Source organism: Jaculus jaculus, chromosome 1 (assembly GCF_020740685.1).
Source record: "Jaculus jaculus isolate mJacJac1 chromosome 1, mJacJac1.mat.Y.cur, whole genome shotgun sequence".
In the NCBI taxonomy this organism is placed as follows: Eukaryota; Metazoa; Chordata; class Mammalia; order Rodentia; family Dipodidae; genus Jaculus; species Jaculus jaculus.
Window position 1 is genome coordinate 162,046,518 of NC_059102.1, and position 20,354 is coordinate 162,066,871.

Below are 20,354 nucleotides of genomic sequence, written 5' to 3' on the forward strand. Positions count from 1 at the left end.
TTATATGTGCCCCTTTAAAGCCCAGCTCCGGAAGTGGGAGTCCTCAAAGGCAGAGGCCCAATGTCCTGTTAACTAGAATTTCTAGGTCCAAGCATATCTTTTGTACTAAGGATGGAGAAGTTGCCCCTTTGCCTGATGTCCTATGAGACAGATTATGGGGAGGGGGCAGCCAGAGATCCTGGGGAATGTGAAACAGAGCTAAGCCTCCTGCCACCCTACAACCATTCTCCCCCCCACCCCCGCCCCTCAGAAATCTCACACTGTAGTTGCCAAAATAAAAAACCTTTAATTTTTATCTCAGGGACTATATTCTAGGTCCAGGCTGGGAGAGGAGTGTCTGCCATGTTGGCTGCCAGTGGCTCCCATCTTTGGGGGACTTGAAGAAGAGGGCTCCATGACTACTCCCACTGACCGGTGGCTCCTTAAAGACAGATGGGGTCCAATAGGCTCCTCAGTTCCCAACCCTATGCCCAGGGTGGTCACTGATTTAAATCCAACTCTTTTGCTGGGCTGCTGTGTAATTCTGGGCAAGTGCCATGCCCTCCTAGAGGCCTATGTAGTTTGATTGCACAGTGAGCTTTATAATTCTTGCTCTGATTATTCTAAAGCATAAGGGACAGTAGTTATACAGTGACCAGTGTGGCACCTGCCTCTAATGGAGGCTTGGCTGTTTAGATGGCTACAGAGTCCCAGACTATCTCTTACTCATTTGTTCCTGGGACCTCAAGCAGGGACTTGCCCCTCAGGTCATTAGTTTCCTCACTGAAAAGTAGGAACAATAACCCTGGTCCATCTTCTTGGGTGATATGAAGGAAACTGCAAAGCCTAGAGGCTGGTATGGGTCCCCCATCCCACCACAGGTCAGGAGAGCCAGGTTTTGACTGGCCAGATGGCCTCACCTGGATTTCCGAGAGGTGTCCTCTGTGTTTCCTGCCTCAGCCAGCAGATGCTCCTCATCTACTCCCAGGTCCGATAGCACCTGGGAGAAGCGCCTAGTCACCGCGAGCCTGGCATTGGTCTGACAATACAAAAAAGGGTCTGGAGAGATGGCTTAGCAGTTAAGGCCCTTGCCTGCAAAGCCTAAGGACCTAGGTTCAATTCCCCAGTACTCACATAAGCCAGATGCACAAAGTGGTGCATGCGTCTGGAGTTTGTCCATAGTGGCTGGAGACCCTAGCATGTCCACCCTCTCTTTATCTGCCTCTCTTACAGATAAATGAAATATTTTATTTGAGAGAGAAAGTGGCAGATAGAGAGAATAGGCACATTCCTGCTCTTGGCCAAGGCTGCTAGGGTCTCTGTTGGGCTCTGATTACTGAGGGGGGTCCCAGAACTTCCAAGGAACCATCAGATAGGACTCCATTCCAACCTTGCTTCTGTGCACACTTGGGCAGCTCCTTTCTCAGGAGTACGGTCTTCCCACACAGGTGTTGGTCCTCACCTGCATGGCCTGCTGAAACAGGAAAGGCCGGGATTGCACCCTGTGCTGGATGCCCTGCAACTCCGCCTGGTATTCAGCAAAGCGCTGTCGCTCCTGGCGCCTGTGGGGCAGACAGGTCTCTGGGCAGCTAACCATGGACATAACCCATTCCCAGCCCAAAGCCTACTAGTCCTCGCTGAACTTTTTTTTTTAAATTTTTATTTATTTATTTATTTGAGAGTGACAGACACAGAGAGAAGGACAGATAGAGGGAGAGAGAGAGAATGGGTGCGCCAGGGCTTCCAGCCTCTGCAAACGAACTCCAGACGCGTGTGCCCCCTTGTGCATCTGGCTAACGTGGGACCTGGGGAACCGAGCCTTGAACCGGGGTCCTTAGGCTTCACAGGCAAGCGTTTAACCTCTAAGCCATCTCTCCAGCCCTCACTGAACATTTTATAAAAATAAAGGCCCCAAGCCGGGCATGGTGGCGCACACCTTTAATCCCAGCACTCGGGAGGCAGAGGTAGAAGAACTGCTGTGAGTTCAAGGCCACCCTGAGACTTCATAATGAATTTCAGGTCAGTCTGGGCTAGGGAGAGACCTGGCCTCGAAAAACCAAAATAAATTAAAAAAAGGTCCCTCTGACCTTTACAAAGCCACTTCATTCCCATTCTGGCCCTGGGATTTCTTAGGTGAAACTGTCAGGATGGGCATCATTTGCCTCATTTTTCTGATGGCTCAGGAGGGTCACGGGACTTGTCCAAGGTTGTGCAGCTGGCAAGTGAAGGAATGAGTCCAGAGCCCAAGTCTTGGCTATGCAGCCAAAGTTCACCTATCCTTCCAGCTACCCTTGAGGCAGGGGACTAGCGTTGGCTTCTGAGTGCCTCTTTACAAAGCCTTCCCTTCTCTGAAAATCAACCCTTCCCCCACCTCCACTCTCAGAAACAAAAGAACATAGCTCAGGGCCGGGGAGATGACTTGGTAAAGTGTTTGCCGTGTAAGCATGAGGACCTCAGTTCGTATCCTCAGTGATCACATAAAAGCCAGGCATGGTGATGCACCTATAATCCCAGTTCTGGGGAGGAAACAAGAGGAGGCCTTGAAGTTGCTGACTAGCATGGTAGTGCACACCTTTAGTCTCAGTCCTCGGGAGGCAGAGGTAGAAGGACTGCCATGAGTTCGAGACCCCCGAGACTACACAGTGAATTCCAGGTCAGCCTGAGCTACAGTGAGACCCTACCTAAAAAAAAAAAAAAAAATAGAAAAGGGGCTGGAGAGATGGCTTAGTGGTTAAGGCATTTGTCTGCAAAGCCTAAGGACCCAGATTCAATTGCCCAGTACCCATGTAAGCCAGATGCACAAGGTGGCACATGGGTTTGGAGTTTGTTTGCAATAGCTAGAGGCCCTGGTGCACCCATTCACTCTATCTGCCTCTTTCTGTCTCTCAAATAAATAAATAAGATAAAATTTTAAAAATAGAGGAAAAAAAGGAAGTGGTGCCAGTGGACATCAGCCCTATAGTGCTTCTTCTGTGCTTCCCTTCTTGCACAGGGTGAAGTCTTTGTTACAAAGTTGAACTTCCAGTAGGGGAGAGTTCTTTCTCTTGCACCTACCCTGAGAAGGCAGTGAGGGCTGGGCGTCTTCCCCGGGGAAGATTAGTTTATGCCTTCACCTCTGAACAGAAGGAAAGAAGGGGCACACCTGAAACACTCCAACATTCCTTTTGCGCACCTGCTCCTCAAGAGGGTGAACCTCATACTTCCAACTACTAGAAATCCAAGGATAGCAGTTCATGTTAGCAAGTGTTTGTCATTCCAGCACAGAGGAGGGTGAGGCAGGAGAAGCGTTATAAGACTGAGGCTAGTCTAGCTACATTAAAGTTCCTGGTCTTGGGCTGGAGAAATGGCTTAGCATTAAGTGCTTGCCTGTGAAGCCCAAGGACCCCAGTTCGAAGCTCAATTCCCCAGGACCCACATAAGCCAGATGCACAAGGGTCGCATGCATCTAGGGTTCGTCTGCAGTGGCTGGAAGCCATGGCGTGCCCATCCTCGCTCTGTCTCTCTATCTGCCTCTTTTTCTGTCTGTCTGTTGCTCTCAAATAAATAAATATGTCTGATGTTGGTTTGTATCATTTAGTTATTTTTTAAAAAGGTTTGTAAACTCTTTCCCCCTTTGCACTGTATGGGTAAGGCCAAAAGAAAAAAAAAAACAAAACTTCAGGAGTTTCCAGTTGCCTTAGATAAGGATGAATAGATCCAACAAGCACATCTATAAGACAAAGTAAACTGTGATTTTATTGTTAAATTCTCATAGATGGAAAATTAAATTATTTATTTTCTCCATTTCATTTTACAATATTACCACTTATTTTTGTACCATGTATTTCAATTGCCTGTTTAGTGAAAAATAAACCTACAATTTTTGGCTTATTTTTAGTTTAACATGTTATAATTAAAGTCTTCATAATAAAATGTTTTGCCAACAGCCAAAAACAATAAACAAAAAAATAAAAATAAATTGATCTCTGTGTCTGGGGACTTTGTTGTTTTATTTTTATTTTTTAAGAGTTCCTGGTCTAAAGCCGGGCGTGGTGGTGCACGTCTTTAATCCCAGCACTCAGGAGGCAGAGGTAGGAGGATCGCCGTGAGTTCGAGGCCACCCTGAGACTACATAGTGAATTCCAGGTCAGCTTGAGCCAGAGTGAGACCCTACCTCGAAAAACCAAAAAAAAAAAAAAAAAAAAAAAGAGTTCCTGGTCTATAGAATGACAACTTTTCTGCAATTTATGTCTCTAAATACCCTTGGCCTTTCTGAGTCTACATTTCCTAACTTCAGAGTAGGTTATCTGAGCCCCCACTAAGTCCTTTGCAGCCTTACTGCAGCTCCAGAAGCCACACACCATGAGTGAAAGGAGACAAAAACTGGAAAGGACCCCATAGATGCTCAGATCAATGGCTGGGATGATCATATTTATTGGTGTTACCTATTTCATGAGGTTTAGTCATTGTGGGCACCATCCTCACTAAAAGGGTGGGCACACAAGCATATGAGCAGTGTAGCAAACTAACTAAGCAGCTCCCTGAACCAGAACCCCAACTCTACTGTGCACCTCAGACCTCAGAAAATTATTTAAGCTCTTTGGACTTCAGTTGCCTTATCTGTACGACTGTGGGTGTTGATACTACCTAATGTGTGGGCCTGTTGGGAGTCAAAAAAGATTTGCTTAGCCAGGTGTGGTGCACACCTTTAATCCCAGCACTCAGGGCCTTCAGCTGCTTCAAACGTACTCCAGACACATGCGCCACCTTATGCATCTGGCTAATACGGGTCCTGGGGAATTGAGCCTGGGTCCTTTGGCTTTGCAGGCAAGAGTCTTAACCGCTAAGCCATCTCTTCCAGCCCATTCTGAAATTTTTATAATAAGCGCGCTTTGCACTGGGAACCAGAAAAAAAATAAGATTTAGCTGGGTGTGGTGGTGCATGACTTTAATCCCAGCACTTGGGAGGCAGAGATAGGTGAATAACCATGAGTTTGAGGCCACCCTGAGACTACATAGTGAATTCCAGGTCAGCCTGGGCTACAGTGAGACCTTACCTTGAAAAAACGTAAAAACAAACAAAATTAATAAGATTTGCAGGATATTTTGACCTTGAGCATTCAAGAGCTGAGGGACTGTCATTATTAACTCTGAGGGCCTCACCATCTTCATATTATAAAACATAGGCAAATGGCCTGGCCAGCCTGCCTTGGGACCTTGCAGCCATACCTAGCATGGCCTCCCTGCTTCACACCCCCGCCCCCCGGTCCCTCCACAGCAATGGGCTCCTACCTCAGCTCCTCCAGCTTGCGCTGGGCAGCCAAGGCTCCCCGGCTCCGGGGTGTGTAGGCTGCCAGGCAGCGGGCCACTTGCTGCTGAACCTGGTGCTCCCGAGCCTTGCGCTTCTCAGTCTGCTGCTGCTCCTCCAGCTGTTGCCGCTCCCAGGCCTGCAGCAGGTTTCTGGGTGGAGAGAGTAAAAAAAGAGGAAAGGAAAAGGTCTATGGGGACCAGGAGCTTCAAGGAGGGCCAGGAAAACAGAAGAATATGAGACCTTGAGAGGAGGGACTCCGGGTCCCAGCAAGCCAAGGTTCTGGAGAACATACGGGGTTGGTTATGAAAGTATGGCCAGATAAATAAAGCTTGCATCTGGTGGTTTGGTCCTCAGTCCCAGATGATTATGGAGTTTAAGAAGTTAGCTGCAGCACTTGGGAGGCAGAGATAGGAGGATCACCAAGAGTTTGAGGACACCCTGAGACTACATGGTGAATTCCAGGTCAGCCTGAGCTAGCGTGAGATCCTACCTCAAAAAAACAAAACAAACAAACAAACAAACAAAAAAGTTAGCTGGTATATTTGCTTCTATTCCCACCAACAGTGTATGAATTTTTTTTATCCACATCCTTACAAGCATTTTCAAAATAATAAACCGGGCATGGTGGCGCACATCTTTAATCCCAGCACTTGGGAAGCAGAGGTAGGAGGATCACCGTGAGTTGGTGGCCACCCTGAGACTACAGAGTGAGTTCCAGATCAGCCTGGGCTAGAGGGAGACACTCACTACCTCAAAAAAAAAAAAAAAAAATTATCAGCAGTGTTTTAAAATGAACTGTGATGCCAGGTATAGAGGTGCACACCTTTAATCCCAGCGCTCGGGGAGACCAAGGTAGAAGAACCACTGTGAACTGGGGGACAACCTGAGACTACTAAATGAGTTCCAGGTCATTCTGGACTAGAGTAAGACCCTGCCTCAAAAAAAAATTTTTTTTTAAATCAAAAGCCAAAAATAGATAAATAAATTAAAATTACAGTGAAAATAATAATAGCCTAGCCAGACATGGTGGTGCACACCTTTAATTCCAGCACTCAGAAGACAGAGGTAGGAGAATTGTTGTGAGTTCAAGGCCAGCCTGATATTACAGAGTGGAATTCTAGGTCAGTCTGGGCTAGAGTGAGGTCCTACCTCAAAACAAAAAAGAAGGGCTGGCTGGAGAGATGGCTCAGTGGTTAAAGGCGCTTGTTTGCAAAGCCTGAGGCTTAGGTTTGATTCCCTAGCACCCATGTAAAGCCAGATGCAAAAAGTGGTGCATGTATTTGGTCATTTGCAGTAGCAGAAGGCCTTGGTGAGATTATACTCTCTCTGTGTGTTTACCTCTTTCTCTCTGTCTGTATTTCTCAAGTAAATAAATAAAATACTTAAAAAAAAAAAAGTTAGCTGGATAAGTGAGTGAGGAGAGTAAGCCTTTCCCTGGTGTCCAGCAGTGAACTCCAGTTCCAGGTCTCCTGAGCCCATGAGTAACTCAGCACATGACCTGGGACCCCTCTTGCATTGTTCATTTTTCCTTGCAAAGCAGCTGTCCTTGAAAAGGAGCCAAATCTGTTCTTGTCTTCGGCTCCCTATATCTGGCATCAGCTAGGTTAATGCCTAATGGTTTGAGACATAGTTGGATGGATAAAAACATAGGGATGGAAGGATGGATGAATGGAAAGAAAGAAAATGCTCAGTGGGTAAAAGACCACGTAGATGAAAGGTATGGATAGTTCAATAGGCAGAGCTAGACAGACCTGGAACATTCTTCCCCAGATCTCATGACAAGTTTCTTCTTGTCAACCAGGTTTTGGTTCAAATGTTAGTTCTCATAGAAAGACTTTTCCTGACCACACCAACTTCTTCCTAGCTCATTTCTAACTACACGTTTTGTTCTTTTCATTTTTCATCTATCCCAGGATGACCTCAAACTCGATATGCAGCAGAAGCTGACCTTAAACTTATGACCTCCCCTGCCTCTACCTCCTGAGGGCTGGAATTACAGTATGTGACACCATATTCAGTAATACTGGGAACCAAACGCAGAGTTTTGAGCATGCTAGGTATGATGGTTAATCTTTCCAACTTGGTGGGGTTTAGAATCACACAGAAGCAAACTGAGTTTGTGAAGAAGTTTGTAGATTAGGCTAATTGAGGAGGTAGAACCACACTAAATGTGGGTAGCACCATTTTGTAGGATGGGGTCTTGGACTATATAAAAGGGACAAAGTGGCTTGGGGCATGTCTCAATGGGTAAAAACACTTGCTCTGCAAGCCCAATGACCTGAATTCCCAGAATCCACATAAAGCCAGACACCTTAACACAAATGAGTGTATGTAATCCTGGCCCTTCTACAGAAAGATGGGAGGCAGATATAGGAGAACCCCCAGAAGCTCTTGTGCCAGAAGCCTGATGTACAGAGCAGTGACAAGAGACCATGCCTTGCCTCAAACAAGGTAGAACAACCCTAACCCTAAACCTCACAAGCCCTATGCCTAACCCTAAGCCTAGCCTTAGCTGTAGCCATAACCCTTACCCTAACACATCCACGAATCTCTTCTGACCTCCACATGTGCTCCTTTACATGACACACAAACACACAGATTAAGAGAGAGAGAGAGAGAGAGAGACGGGGGGGGGGGGAATGTGAGCTGAACATTGCCTTTTTGTGTTTGGTCACAGAAATAAGAAAAATAAACTAATATACTAGGTAAGCCATCTACCAACTGAGGTACATCACCAGCCTCATTTCTTTATGTTTTTGTTGTTGTTTATTTTGTTTTTTCAAGGTAGGGACTCACTCTAGCCCAGGGTGACCTGGAACTCACTCTGTAGTATCAAACGGCCTCAAACTCATGGCAATCCTACCTCTGCACTCAGGAGGCAGAGAGAATGGGTGTGCCAGGGCCTCCAGCCACTGAAAACAAACTTCAGACACATGCACCCCCTTGTGCATCTGGCTTACGTGGGTCAGGGGGAATCAAACCGAGGTCCTTTGGCTTTGCAGGCAAATGCTTTAACAGCTAAGCCATTTCTCCAGTCCCTCAAGCATATTTTAAAAAATATTTTATTTGGCTGGGCATGGTGGCACATGCCTTTAATCCCAGCACTTGGGAGGCAAAGGTAGGAGGATCACCATGAGTTTGAGGCCACCCTGAGACCACAAAGTTGATTCCAGGATAGCCTGGGCTGGAGTGAGATCCTACCTTGAAAAACCAGCCGGGCGTGGTGGCGCACGCATTTAATCCCAGCACTTGGGAGGCAGAGGTAGGAGGATTGCCATGAGTTCAAGGCCACCCTGAGATGACAGAGTTAATTCCAGGTCAGCCTGGACCAGAGTGAGACCCTACCTCGAAAAACCAAAAAAAAAAATAATAATAATAATAAAAAATAAATAAAAATATTTTAGTTATTTTTTATTTTATTTATGAGAGAGAGAAGGAGAGGCGGATATATAGACAGAATGGACATACCAGGGCCTCTAGCCAGTGTAAATAAACCCCAGATGCATGCACCACCTTGTATATCTGGCTTACATAGGTACTGGGGAATTGAACCTGAGTCCTTTGGCTTTGCAGGTACGCAAGCACTTTAACCACTAAGCCATCTCTCCAGTCCTCATTTCTTTCTTTCTTCTTTCTTTCTTTCTTTCTTTTCGGTTTTTCAAAATAGGGTCTCACTCTAGCCCAGGCTAACCTGAGTTCACTCTGTAGTCTCAGGGTGATCTCTAACTCACAGTGATCCTCCTACCTCTACCTCCTGAGTGCTAGGATTAAAGGCATGAGCCACCACACCTGGCTTTTTCAGCCCTCATTTCTTTATTAATTGTAGCCCTCTTCCCAAACAGAATAGACTTCCCAAGTAAGCCTGATGAGACCTGCCACCAGGGTTTCTTGTCTTCCTGGGCACTGCCTCAGCACCTAGCACATACGGGGGTTAAAGCTTTGGTGAATTCATCATAATTGAACTGTGGTCAGACAGAAAGATGGGCAAAGACAAATACAGCCATTAAATCAGTGCATATTTAAGGGTAACGACGATATGCAGATGTTCTGTAAGGCAGCAGGGACCTGGCACACACCCTCAGAGACCCCTCAGTGTGGGCAAAGATGGACAGTTGAAGATCCCAGTGTAGCTGTGCTTTGGCAAGTGCTGTGATGGAGGAAACCACAGCTTGTTGGAGGGACACCTGACTATGGAGTGGAAGAATACATGTAAGTTAGCTGTGCAAGTGAATGAAAGGGGAAATCCTAGAACAGGAGGGAGGGAAGAACATGGGGCATCACAGCTGCTCGGACCAGCTGGGCAGCGAAAGTGGGAGTCACTGGACCGCGACGTCTTGGCTTTGTTCCAGGGGCTCAGGGAAGCATGGGAAGATTCCAAGCACGGGGAATAGGCAAGCACTAGAGGTGCCTTAGCAGGACTGAACTCTTCTCAAAGTACACAGATCCAATGCAAGCCTTGTAAAACTTCCAATGGCATTTTTCACAGAGATAGGAAAACCCTAGAATTCATATGAAACCACCAAAGATGCCAGAGGACCAAAGCAAAGCAATCTTTTTTATGTTTATTTATTTTATTTATTTGAGAGTGACAGACAGAGAAAGAGGCAGATACAGAAAAAATAGGCATGCCAGGGCCTCCAGCCACTGAAAACAAACTCCAGATGCATGTGCCACTTCATGCATCTGGTTTATGTGGGTCCTGGGGAATTGAGCCAGTCTCAAACTGGGGTCCTTAGGCTTCACAGGCAAGCACTTAACGGCTAAGCCATCTCTGCAGCCCTTATGTTTTTTGGTTTTTTTTTTTTTTTTTTTTTTTTTGAGGTACATTCTCATTCTAGCCTAGGCTGATCTGGAATTCACTATGTAGTTTCAGGCTGGCCTTGAACCCAAAGCCATCGTCCTACCTTGCCTTTGCTTCCTAAATACTAAGGTTAAAGGTGTGCACCACCATACTCAGGTTTTCTTTCTTTCTTTCTCTCTTTCTTTCTTCCTTCCTTCCTTCCTTCCTTCCTTCCTTCCTTCCTTCCTTCCTTCCTTCCTTCCTTCCTTTCTTTCTTTCTTTCTTTCTTTCTTTTTTTCCCAATGTAGAGTCTTGCTCTAGCCGAGGCTATCCTGGAATTCATCATGTACTCTCAGGGTGGCCTCAAACTCATGATGGTCCTCCTACCTCTGCCTACTGAGTGCTGGGATTAAAGGTGTGTGCCCCATGCCCAGCTCAGTTTCCTTTTTTTGTAACAGTGTCTTATGTTGCCCAGGTTGGCACCTATGGCCACTATGGAGCCTAAGATGGTCTCGAACTCATTATCGTCCTGCCTCCAACTCTTGAATGCTGGGGGTACAGGCTTGTGCCACCACACTGGGCTTCAAAGTTATCTTAAGGAAAAATAAATTGAGGGGCTTAGAGAGATGGCTCAGTGATTACAGGCACTTACCTGTAATACCTAATCACTTGGGTTTGATTCCCCTGTGCCCACATAAAGGAGTTCATTCATCTGTTAGAGGCTCATTCTCTCTTTCTCTCTATTTGTCTTTTTCTCTCTCATAAATAAATAAATAAAATATTTAAAAAAAAATTTAAAGATGGATTTCCAGAGCCAGGCATGGTGGTGCACGCCTTTAAACCCAGCACTTGGGAGGCAGAGATGGGAGGATTACTATGAGTTTAACGTCAGCCTGAGACTACATAGTGAATTACAAAAGGTCAACCTGGGCTAAAGTGAGACCCTACCCTGAAAAACCAAAAAAAGCCAGGTGTGGTGGCGCACACCTTTAATCCCAGCACACAGGAGGCAGAGGAAGGAGGATTGCCATGAGTTCAAGGGCACCCTAAGACTACATAGTGAATTCCAGGTCAGCCTGGGCTAAAGTGAGAACCTACCTCGAAAAAACAACAACAACAAAAAAAAACCAACCAGAATTTGCAGTAAAATATATGAATCCGAAAGACATTCTATTAAGTGAAAAAAAAAAAGAATACAGGCACAGGAAGACAAGTACGTAGACATCATTAGTATGTTTATGTTCTTTTTGGAGTAGAGAACAGCAATGGTTCCCAGGGTTTGGGGGTAGGGTAGATTAAAGGATATCAAATTTCAGGACTTGAAAGATTGCTTAGCTGTTAAGGCACTTGCCAGCAAAGCCAAAGGACCCAGGTACGATTCCTAGTACCCGTGTAAAGTCAGATGCACAAGGTGGCACATACATTTGTAGCTCCTTTGCAGTGACTAGAGGCCCTGGTGCACCTTCTCATTCTCCCCACCTCCCCACCTGCCCCTCTCTCTCTCTCTCAAATAAATTTTTAAAAATGGGGCTGGAGAGATTGTTTAGTGGTTAGGGTGCTTGCCTACAAAGCCTAAGGACCTGGGTTTGATTCCCCAGTACCCATGCAAGCCATATGGTGCATGCATCTGAAGTTTATTTGCAATGCCTCAAGGCTCTGATATGACCATTATCACTATCTCTCTTTCTCTATTTGCCTCTTTCTCCCCCTCCTCAAATAAATAAGAATAAAATATTTTTAATTTAAAAAATAGACCTGGGGTTGGAGAGATGGCTTAGTGGTTAAGGCATTTGCCTGTGAAGCCTAAGGACCCATGTGTGATTGAAACCAGGTTTGAGTTCCCAGGACTCACATAAATCAGATGCACATGGTGGCACATGCATCTGGAGTTCATTTGCCCATTCTCTCTCCCTCTTCCCCTATCTCTCTCTAATAAATAAACAAAAATATTTTTTTGTGAAAATAGAGGGCTGCAAGCCGGGCATGGTGGCACATGCCTTTAATCCCAGCACTTGGGAGGCAGAGGTAGGAGGCTCGCCGTGAGTTTGAGGCCACCCTGAGACTCCATAGTGAATTCCAGGTCAGCCTGGGCTAGAGTGAGACCCTACCTCAAAAAAAAAAAAAAAAATAGAGGGCTGGGCTGGAGAGATGGCTTAGTGGTTAAGGCATTTGCCTGTGAAGCCTAAGGACCCAGGTTTGATTGAACCCAGGTTCGATTTCCAAGCACCCACATAAGCCAGATGCATGTGGTGGCACACACACCTGGAGTTCATTTGCCCATTCTCTCCCTCTCCCCCTATCTCTCTCAAATAAATAAAAATATTTTTTTAAAAAAATAGAGGGCTGGGCTGGAGAGATGGCTTAGTGGTTAAGGCACTTGCCTCCAAAGCCAAAGGACCCAGGTTTGACTCCCCAAGACTGACTTCCCAGGACCCACATAAGCCAGATGCACAAGGGGGCACATGCATCTGGAGCTCGTTTGCATTGGCTGAAGGTGCTGGCGCACCCATTCTCTCTCTTTACCTGCCTATTTTTGTATCTCTCTCCTTATCTCTCAAATAAATAAATCAAACTAAAATATCTTTTAAAAATAGAGGGCTGAAGAGATGGCTTAGCGGTTCAGGTGCTTGCTTGTGAAGCCTAAGGACTCTCCAGATCCCACGTAAGCCAGGTGCACAAAGGTGAAGCAAGCGCAAGATCACTCATGCCCACTAGGTGGCAAAAGCATCTGAAGTTCAATTTCAGTGGCTGAGTCCCTGGCATGCCATGCCAATTTTCTCTCTCTCTCAGTATTTCTCTAAAAAAATTTTTTTTTTTAAAAAAAAGCCAGGTATTGTGGCACACACCTTTAATCACAGCACTTGGGAGGCACAAGTAAGAAGATCACTGTGAGTTTGAGGCCACCCTGAGACTCCATAGTGAATTCCAGGTCAGCCTGTGAGAGAGCGAGATTGTACCTTAAAAAAAAAAAATATATATATATATATATATTTGTTTTTTCAAGGTAGAGTTTCACTCTAGCCCAGGCTGGCCTGGAATTCACTATGGAGTCTCAGGGTGGCCTCAAACTCACTGCAATCCTCCTACCTCTGCCTCCTGAGTGCTGGGATTAAAGGCATGTGCCACCATGCCTGGCAAAAAAAAAAAAAAAATTAAAGAAGAAAGGGGAATATCAAATTTAAGTTAGCTGGGGAGATGGCTTAGCAGTTAAAGTTACTTGCTTGCAAAGCTTTCTGTCCTGGTTTCAATTCCCCAGCACCCACAGAAAAGCCAAATGTTAAAAATAATGCAAGAAAGGCTGGAGAGATGGCTCAGGGGTTAAGAGAATTGCCTAAAAATGGTGCAAGTGTCTGGCATTTGTTTGCAGTGGCAAGAGACCCTGGCACACCTGTAAACACACAGACAATAAATAAAATATTTTTAATTATTTATTTTAAAAGGTAGAGGGAGAGAATAGGTGTGCCAGGGCCCCTAGCCACTACAGACAAACTTCAGATGTATGCACCACCTTGCACATCTGGCTTTATGTGGGCATTGGAGAACTGAACCTGGGTCCTTTGATTTTGCAGGCAAGCGCCTTAGCCACTAAACCTTCTCCAGCCCAAAAGTATTTTTTATTTTTGTATTTATTTTATTTATTTTGGGGGGGGGGCACCCTGAGACTCCATAGTGAATTCCAGGTCAGCCTGGGCTAGAGTGAGACCCTACCTCAAAAAAAACAAAAAAACCAAAAGAAAGAGAAACTGAGTCTTTTAAAGAGACAGATGAAGCCAGGTGTGGTGGCACATGCCTTTAATCCCAGCACTTGGGAGGCAGAGGCAGGTGGCTTACTGTGAGTTTGAGGCCAGCCTGGGATTACATAGTTAATTCCAGGTTAGCCTGGGATAGGGTGAGACCCTACCTTAAAAAAGAAAAGAAAAGAGAGAGAGAGAGATTAGAGTAAAGCTGCAAGCACATAGACTTAAGAGAAACTGTGGCTTTCAAAGAAAGACTGAGGTAGAGTCACGAGCGCATGGAAGGTAGAATTTAGGAACTTGTGTGGGGAGATGTAGAAGGAATGCCCGTGGCGCCTGCCATGTGCTTTCCCCACAGAAGAAAGTGAAAAGAGAAATGGTGGTGACTTAAGGAAGAATAGTAGAGAGAGAGAAAAAAAAATCAAAGCAGAGACCAAGAAATTCAAAGGAGAAATGAGTAATGAAAAGAGTTACACTCGCCAGGCATGGTGGCGCACGCCTTTAATCCCAGCACTTGGGAGGCAGAGGTAGGAGGATTGCCATGAGTTTGAGGCCACCCTGAGACTCCATAGTGAATTCCAGGTCAGCCTGGCCAGAGTGAGACCCTACCTCAAAAAAAAAAAAAAAAAAAAGGAGTTACACTCATGGTTACCCTGAGTTTAAGGAAATTTCAGCACCCACATGGTGGATCTAGAGTGTGAGGGAAATAGGCATGTGGTACAGAGACCAGAGGAAAATCATGCATGTAACCAAGTGGAGGCCTGCAGAAGTTTCCCCAGACCTAGAAGCGGTGTTATGCTGAGGGGAATGCCAGATCCACGTGTGTCCCTGGGGCAGGAGCGAAGTCAAGCAAAGCAGAGCCCAGCCCGAAAAAGCAGAGTCCCAAAAGTATTTTTTAAATTAAATAAAATTTTAGTTAAAGCCAGGTGTGGTGGTGCATGCCTTTAATCCCAACCACACAGGTGGCAGAGGTAGGAGGATCACTATGAGTTCCAGGACAGCCTGATCTAGAGTGAGACCCTACCATAAAACCATCTTTAGGGTTGGAGAGATGGATTAGCAGTTAAGGTGCTTGCCTGTAAAGACTAAGGATCCAGGTTTGATTTTCCAGGACTCACACAAGCCAGATGCACATGATGGTGCATGCGAATGGAGTTCATTTGCAATGGGTATCCCTGGAGTGCCCATTCTCTCTTTCTCTTTCTCTCTCTCTCTCAAATAAATAAATAAATAAAAATAAAATATTTATTTATTTGAAAAAAAATTTTTTTGAGGTAGGGTCTTCCTCTAGCCCAAGCTGACCTGGAATATCCTAGGTAGTCTCAGGTGGCCTCAAACTCACAGTTTTCAGTTAGACAGAAGTAAATTCAAGAGGTCTATTCTAGCCAGGCATGGTGGTGTATGCCTTTAATCTCGGGAGACAGAGGTAGCAAAGCCAGCCTGAGACTACATAGTGAATTCCAGGTCAGCCTAGGCTAGAGTGAGACACTATCTGGGAAAACTTAAAAAAGAGAGAGAGAGATCTATAATATGCACTTGCCTTGAGGTCCTGAGTTTGATCACCAGCAAAACACACACACCAAAATAAAAATTTAAAAAAAAAATAGGTTAGACCTCTAAAGAATTCTATAAGTGGGGCTGGAGAGATGGCTTAGCAGTTAAGGCGTTTGCCTGCAAAGCCAAAGAACCCAGGTTCGGTTCCTCAGGACCCACATAAACCAGATACACAAGGTGGAACATGCATCTGGAGTTTGTTTGCAGTGGCTGGAAGCCCTGGCATGCCCATTCTCTTTGTTTCTCTATCTCTCAAATAAATTTTATCTTAACAAAGGAACTCTGTAAGTACATCCCATTCACTTCATCCAGATGGGCTCATGGTTCAGGTCCTAACCACCCCTTACAGAGACATTGCCAACAGCCCCCTCCCAACCTCCAATCTTCTTCCTCTGTACCTACAGTCTCTAGTTCAAGTGAAATGTAGTAATTGTTAAACTAAACTGACATCATTACCTAGCTGTTTGCTCTTCTAGACCTTGAGCTTTTCAGAGATAAGTCAAGTCCTTCTCCTTTATATCATGAGGTCCCAAGATTAGACACTTAATATATGACACACTAATCACTTAGTCACTAGGGTAATGGAGAGAAGAAAAAATGGGCCAGGTGTGGTGGCACACACCTATAATCCAGCACTCAGGAGGCAGGTAGGAGAATCACTGTGAATTTGAGGCCAGCCTGGGAGTACAGAGTGAATTCCAGGTCAGCCTGGACTAGAATGAGACCCTCGTTTAAATAAACAAATAAATGAATGAAGAAAAATTTTTTTAAAAAAAGCCAGGTATAGTGGCACATGCCTTTAATCCCAGCACTTGGGAGGAGGAGGTAGGAGGATTGCCATGAGTTCAAGGCCACCCTGAGACTACATAGTGAATTCCATGCAGGTCAGCCTGGGCTAGAGTGAGACCCTAACTCAAAAAAAAAAAAAAAAAAAAAAAGATCTGAGTGTGGTGGTGCATGCCTGTAATCCCAGCAGTTGGGAGGCAGAGGTAGGAGGGTCACCATGAGTTCGAGACCAGCCTGAGACTACACAGTGAATTCCAGGTCAGCCTGGACTAGAGTGAAACCCTACCTCAAAAAAAATAAAAACAGAAAAGATGGGGCTGAAGGGATGGCTTAGAGGTTAAGGTGTTTGCCTGCAGAGAAAAAGGGCCCAGGTTTGATTCCCCAGGACCCACATTAGCCAGGTGCGCAAGGGGCCAGGTCGCATGTGTCTGGAGTCCATTTGCAGTGGCTAGAGGCCCTGGCATGTCCATTCTCTCTTTCTCTCTCTTCCTCCCTCTTTTTCTGTCAAATAAATAAATAAATAAATATTTAAAAAAAGAAAAGATGGGAGTTGAATAAAAAATGACATATATCAGGCTGGGGAAATGGCTCAGTGGTTATAGGTGCTTTTTTTTCAGGCCTGGGTTCAATTCCCTGGTACCCACATAAAGCCAGTTGCACAAAGTGGCACATGAGTCTGGAGTTTGCAGAGGCCCTGGCATATGCCCCCACCCCATCAAATAATTTTTTTTTTTAAGAAAGTGACATAAGTCAATACAGTTGGTCAAATAGAGAGATGGATGTTTAAATGCACGTTATCAGTGGATGTATGATTAGGTGATCAAGAAGACCGATACATGGGTAAACAAATGAATGTGCACCCTTCATCACTCCTTGTCCTCCTTGCCCTTCCCTCTCACCTGGTAGCCTCCTGTCGTTTGTGGAAGGTGCGATTAGGAAAGCTGGAAGACGAAGTCTCCTCATCAGCCACGGACTGGATCTTCCCACTCCTGCTAGAGGCCTGGATAGCAGCCCGCAAAGTCTTCCAGGTCTGCTTCTGAGGGCCTGTCCACAGTGGGATCAAGTCAGAAATACGGATATTGTCTCTCCCGGCCCACTGCACCCTCACCTAGCACCCAAAGCCCAGTCCTGCCCCGTCTAAGTCTCCAGCAGCTTCCAGGGAAGCCAGGCCTTTGGCCACACTCACCACAATCCAGCTCTTCCTGTAACTGCTTGTGCAGCCTCTCCAGGTCCCAGGGCCCTTCCAGCTCCTTGGCCCTCAACTTCCCCCTCTGTGGGCCTCGGAAGCTGCTTCCCTGGCCGTGGCTCTGCGGCTCCCCTGCTTCTGGAGCCTTCGCTTCAGAATTCCACCCCTTTTTCCGAGAGCCGCCCTTCCTTCTGTGGGGGGGACCACGCTCCCCGGTCACCCACTCCTCCTCTAGGGGCGAGCCCCTCTCTGGGAGCTGGGTTAGTTCCCCAGGGCTCACAGCCCTCTCGGCCTCCTCCTCGGCCCCCTGCCCTTCCAGCTCAGAGGTCTCTTCACACTCTGACCCTGACCCTGACCCCTTCCCTGCTGGCCAAAGGCCACCTTCACTGGATGGTTCTGGCCCTTGGGTCTCTGCTTTGCCCAGCAGAGGACTGGTGCCGCCCCAGGGCCCCGGCTGCTGTCTCTTCTCCAGACTCTGCGCCTCCAACCTCTGGCAGGGATCAGGGGGTTCTGGGAGGTCGGTGGCCGACTTCTGCCTGGACTTAAGCTGGGGAGCCTCCCGTGGCACGGGCAGGGATTGGTGGCCCTGGGCCACAGAGGAGCTTGGCTGAAGCAGAGTCTGGTCATCTACAAGGAAGCTCTCCCAGGCCCACTGGAAGGGGAAGGAAGGCTTCCGAGGTGTGGTGAAGAGCCTTAGGAAAGAGAGCGAGCAAGGGTCAGGATGAGGGTCGTCCCGGGCCCGTGTCCCCAACCTGGCCCGTCGCCAGCTGCTTACTCTTCAGCCTCAGCAGAGTCTTGTCGTTTCTTGTTCCGCCGTCGGGGCCTGCGCTCCTTCTTGGTCGTCTGTCTTGCACGCTGAGCCCTCTGCAGCTGGCAGCGCTGACTCTGCACACCTTCACCACCCCGCAGGTTCCCCTGGGCAGGAACAGGACGGGAGGCCAGCTCTGAGCAACCTCGTGTACCATTCGACATCTTCCCAGAGAGCTCCTCTCTTTGCACACTGGCTGGACTCAGCTGTTTCTAAAACTGACCGGTAACTTGCTGTTACACCCTTTCGGTTAAGTTTGCAGGAAATGCAGATGCTTAGGCTCAGGATCTTCAGGCATTAACACATTTGACTTCACCAAGGGAGTGCTCAAGGAGGTGGACACAAATGCAAAAACTAAGGCTCACCCCCTTAGGCATGCTCCCGTAAGCAACATTAATGTAACTCATCTAAAAAAAAGAAGACGAAGAAGAAAAGAAAAAAGCCTGGTGTAGTGTTGCACGTCTTTAATCCCAGCATTTGGGAGGTAGGAGGCTCACCTGAGTTCAAGGCCACCTTGAGACTACATAGTGAATTCCAGGTCAGCCTGGGCTAGGGTGAGAACCTACCTCAAAAACAAAAGAGAGAGAGAGAAAAAAAGGAAAAGAGTGATGGCTTAATGGTTAAGGCACTTGCCTGCGAAGTCTAAGGACCCAGGCTCATTCTCCAGGACCCACGTAAGCCAGACACACAGCAGGGTGGCACATGTGTCTAGAGTTTGTTTGCAGAGGCTGGACGCCCCAGTGTATCATTCTCTCCCAATCTCTCTCTCTCTCTCTCTCTCTCTCTGTCTCTTTCTCTTCAATAAATAAATAAATAAATAAATAAAATATATTTTTCAAAAAGAAAAGAAGCTGGAGAGACGACCTAGCAGTTTAGCATTTGCCTGCAAAGCTAATGGACACAGGTTCGGCTTTCCAGGACCCATGTACAGATGCACAATATGGTTCATGCATCTAAAATGGGCGTGATGGTGCACCACACCTCTAATCCCAGCACTCAGGAGGCAGAGGTAGGAGGATCGCCGTGAGTCTAAGGCCAACCTGAGATTGTATAGTGAATTCCAGGTCAACCTGAGCTAGACAGATACCCTACCTCAAAGAAAAAAAAAAAAAAAGTAGGAGGCTGTTTCAAACAAGCTTTTCATACTATCTCCTCTTTCCTTTCCCCCATTTTATTTATTTTTTTCATTTTATATCTTTTGTTTTTGTCTTTTGAGATAGGGTCTCACTCTAGCCAAGGCTGTCCTGGAATTCACTATATAATCTCAGGGTGGCCTCAAACTCATGGCAACCCACCTACCTCTTCCTCCCAAGTACTGGGATTAAAGGTGTGCGCCACCACGCCCAGCTATCTTTTTATTTTATTGTTTTATTTTATTTTATTGGGTTTTTTGTTTCTGTTTTGTTGTGTTTTTTGGAGGTAGGGTTTCACTCTAGCTCAGGCTGTCCTGGAATTAACTATGTACTCTCAGGGTGGCCTCGAATTTATGGCGATTCTCTTACCCCTGCCTCCTGAGTTCTGGGATTAAAGGCATGTGCCACCACGCCCGAAGACTTCACTGGTTTTTAAAGTCCAGTCTTGTTCTAGCCCAAGCTGACCTGGAATTCACTATGCAATCTCAGACCAGCCTCACAGCGACCATCCTACTTCTGCCTCCCGAGTGCTGGGATTAAAGGCATGCGCCACCACACTCGGTCTCTTCCTTCTCTTAAACTAATAGTCTCAGACAAAAAGAAAGAGAACTAAAAATGGTCAGGTGTGACAACACACCCCTACAATTCCAGCTACTCAGGAAGCTGAAATAGGATGATTGTGAATGTTTCAGGCAGTTGGAGTTTCCCCAAGTGGGCCTGCCTTCCTCACCTGCTCCTGGGAGAGGCTTGATAGAAGTCTGAAGAGTCCTACAGTTGTCACTGGACCCTGCTTTGGTCTTTCAGATGTGGTCGTGGTCAAAAGTTGGTCAGCGTTTAGCATATTGGTGGTCTGCCTTCTCCCACCCCCACCTGCTAGCTCTGGAACTGCCATCCTGGTCATCTCTATGGCAACCAGCCCTTGGCCAATTTGAAGGACTCTTGAAAAATATATCCCAAGTGAGGGTCAGCCAGGGTATAGGAGGCTGACAGAGAACGGTCAACAGGACCCAGGCCGGCATCTGCATCCTGCCTCTGCCATAGACCCGTTGCGTGATCCAATTTAAGTTTCCTATCTCACTATGTTTCCCCTCAGAACTCAAAATC

The 20,354-nt window shown here is 46.5% G+C and overlaps 1 protein-coding gene across 1 annotated transcript; it reads right to left on the reverse strand.

Moving 5' to 3' along the window:
• Positions 1-297: 297 nt before the first annotated feature.
• On the reverse strand, positions 298-20,091 carry LOC101602299 (testis specific 10 interacting protein). Its single transcript, XM_004656699.2, has 8 exons — positions 19,981-20,091; positions 18,085-18,224; positions 17,310-18,001; positions 17,023-17,167; positions 5,251-5,418; positions 1,442-1,541; positions 900-1,018; positions 298-421 (listed from the first exon to the last, which is right to left on the reverse strand). Exons 1-8 carry the CDS (start codon positions 20,089-20,091, stop codon positions 298-300), a joined length of 1,599 nt encoding a protein of 532 aa, XP_004656756.2.
• Between the last annotated feature and the right edge of the window lie 263 nt (positions 20,092-20,354).

What these genes read in the sequence shown, in the direction of transcription:
- LOC101602299 (XM_004656699.2), bottom strand. Translation starts at nt 20,091, where the DNA reads ATGCTAAACGCTGACCAACTTTTGACCACGACCACATCTGAAAGACCA. An exon ending in AAACGACAGGAGGCTACCAG is followed by an intron (nt 5,419 to 17,022) that starts GTGAGAGGGAAG and finishes CTCTCCACCCAG; the next exon opens with AAACCTGCTGCAGGCCTGGG. An exon ending in GACACCTCTCGGAAATCCAG is followed by an intron (nt 422 to 899) that starts GTGAGGCCATCT and finishes TCTGTCTTTAAG; the next exon opens with GAGCCACCGGTCAGTGGGAG.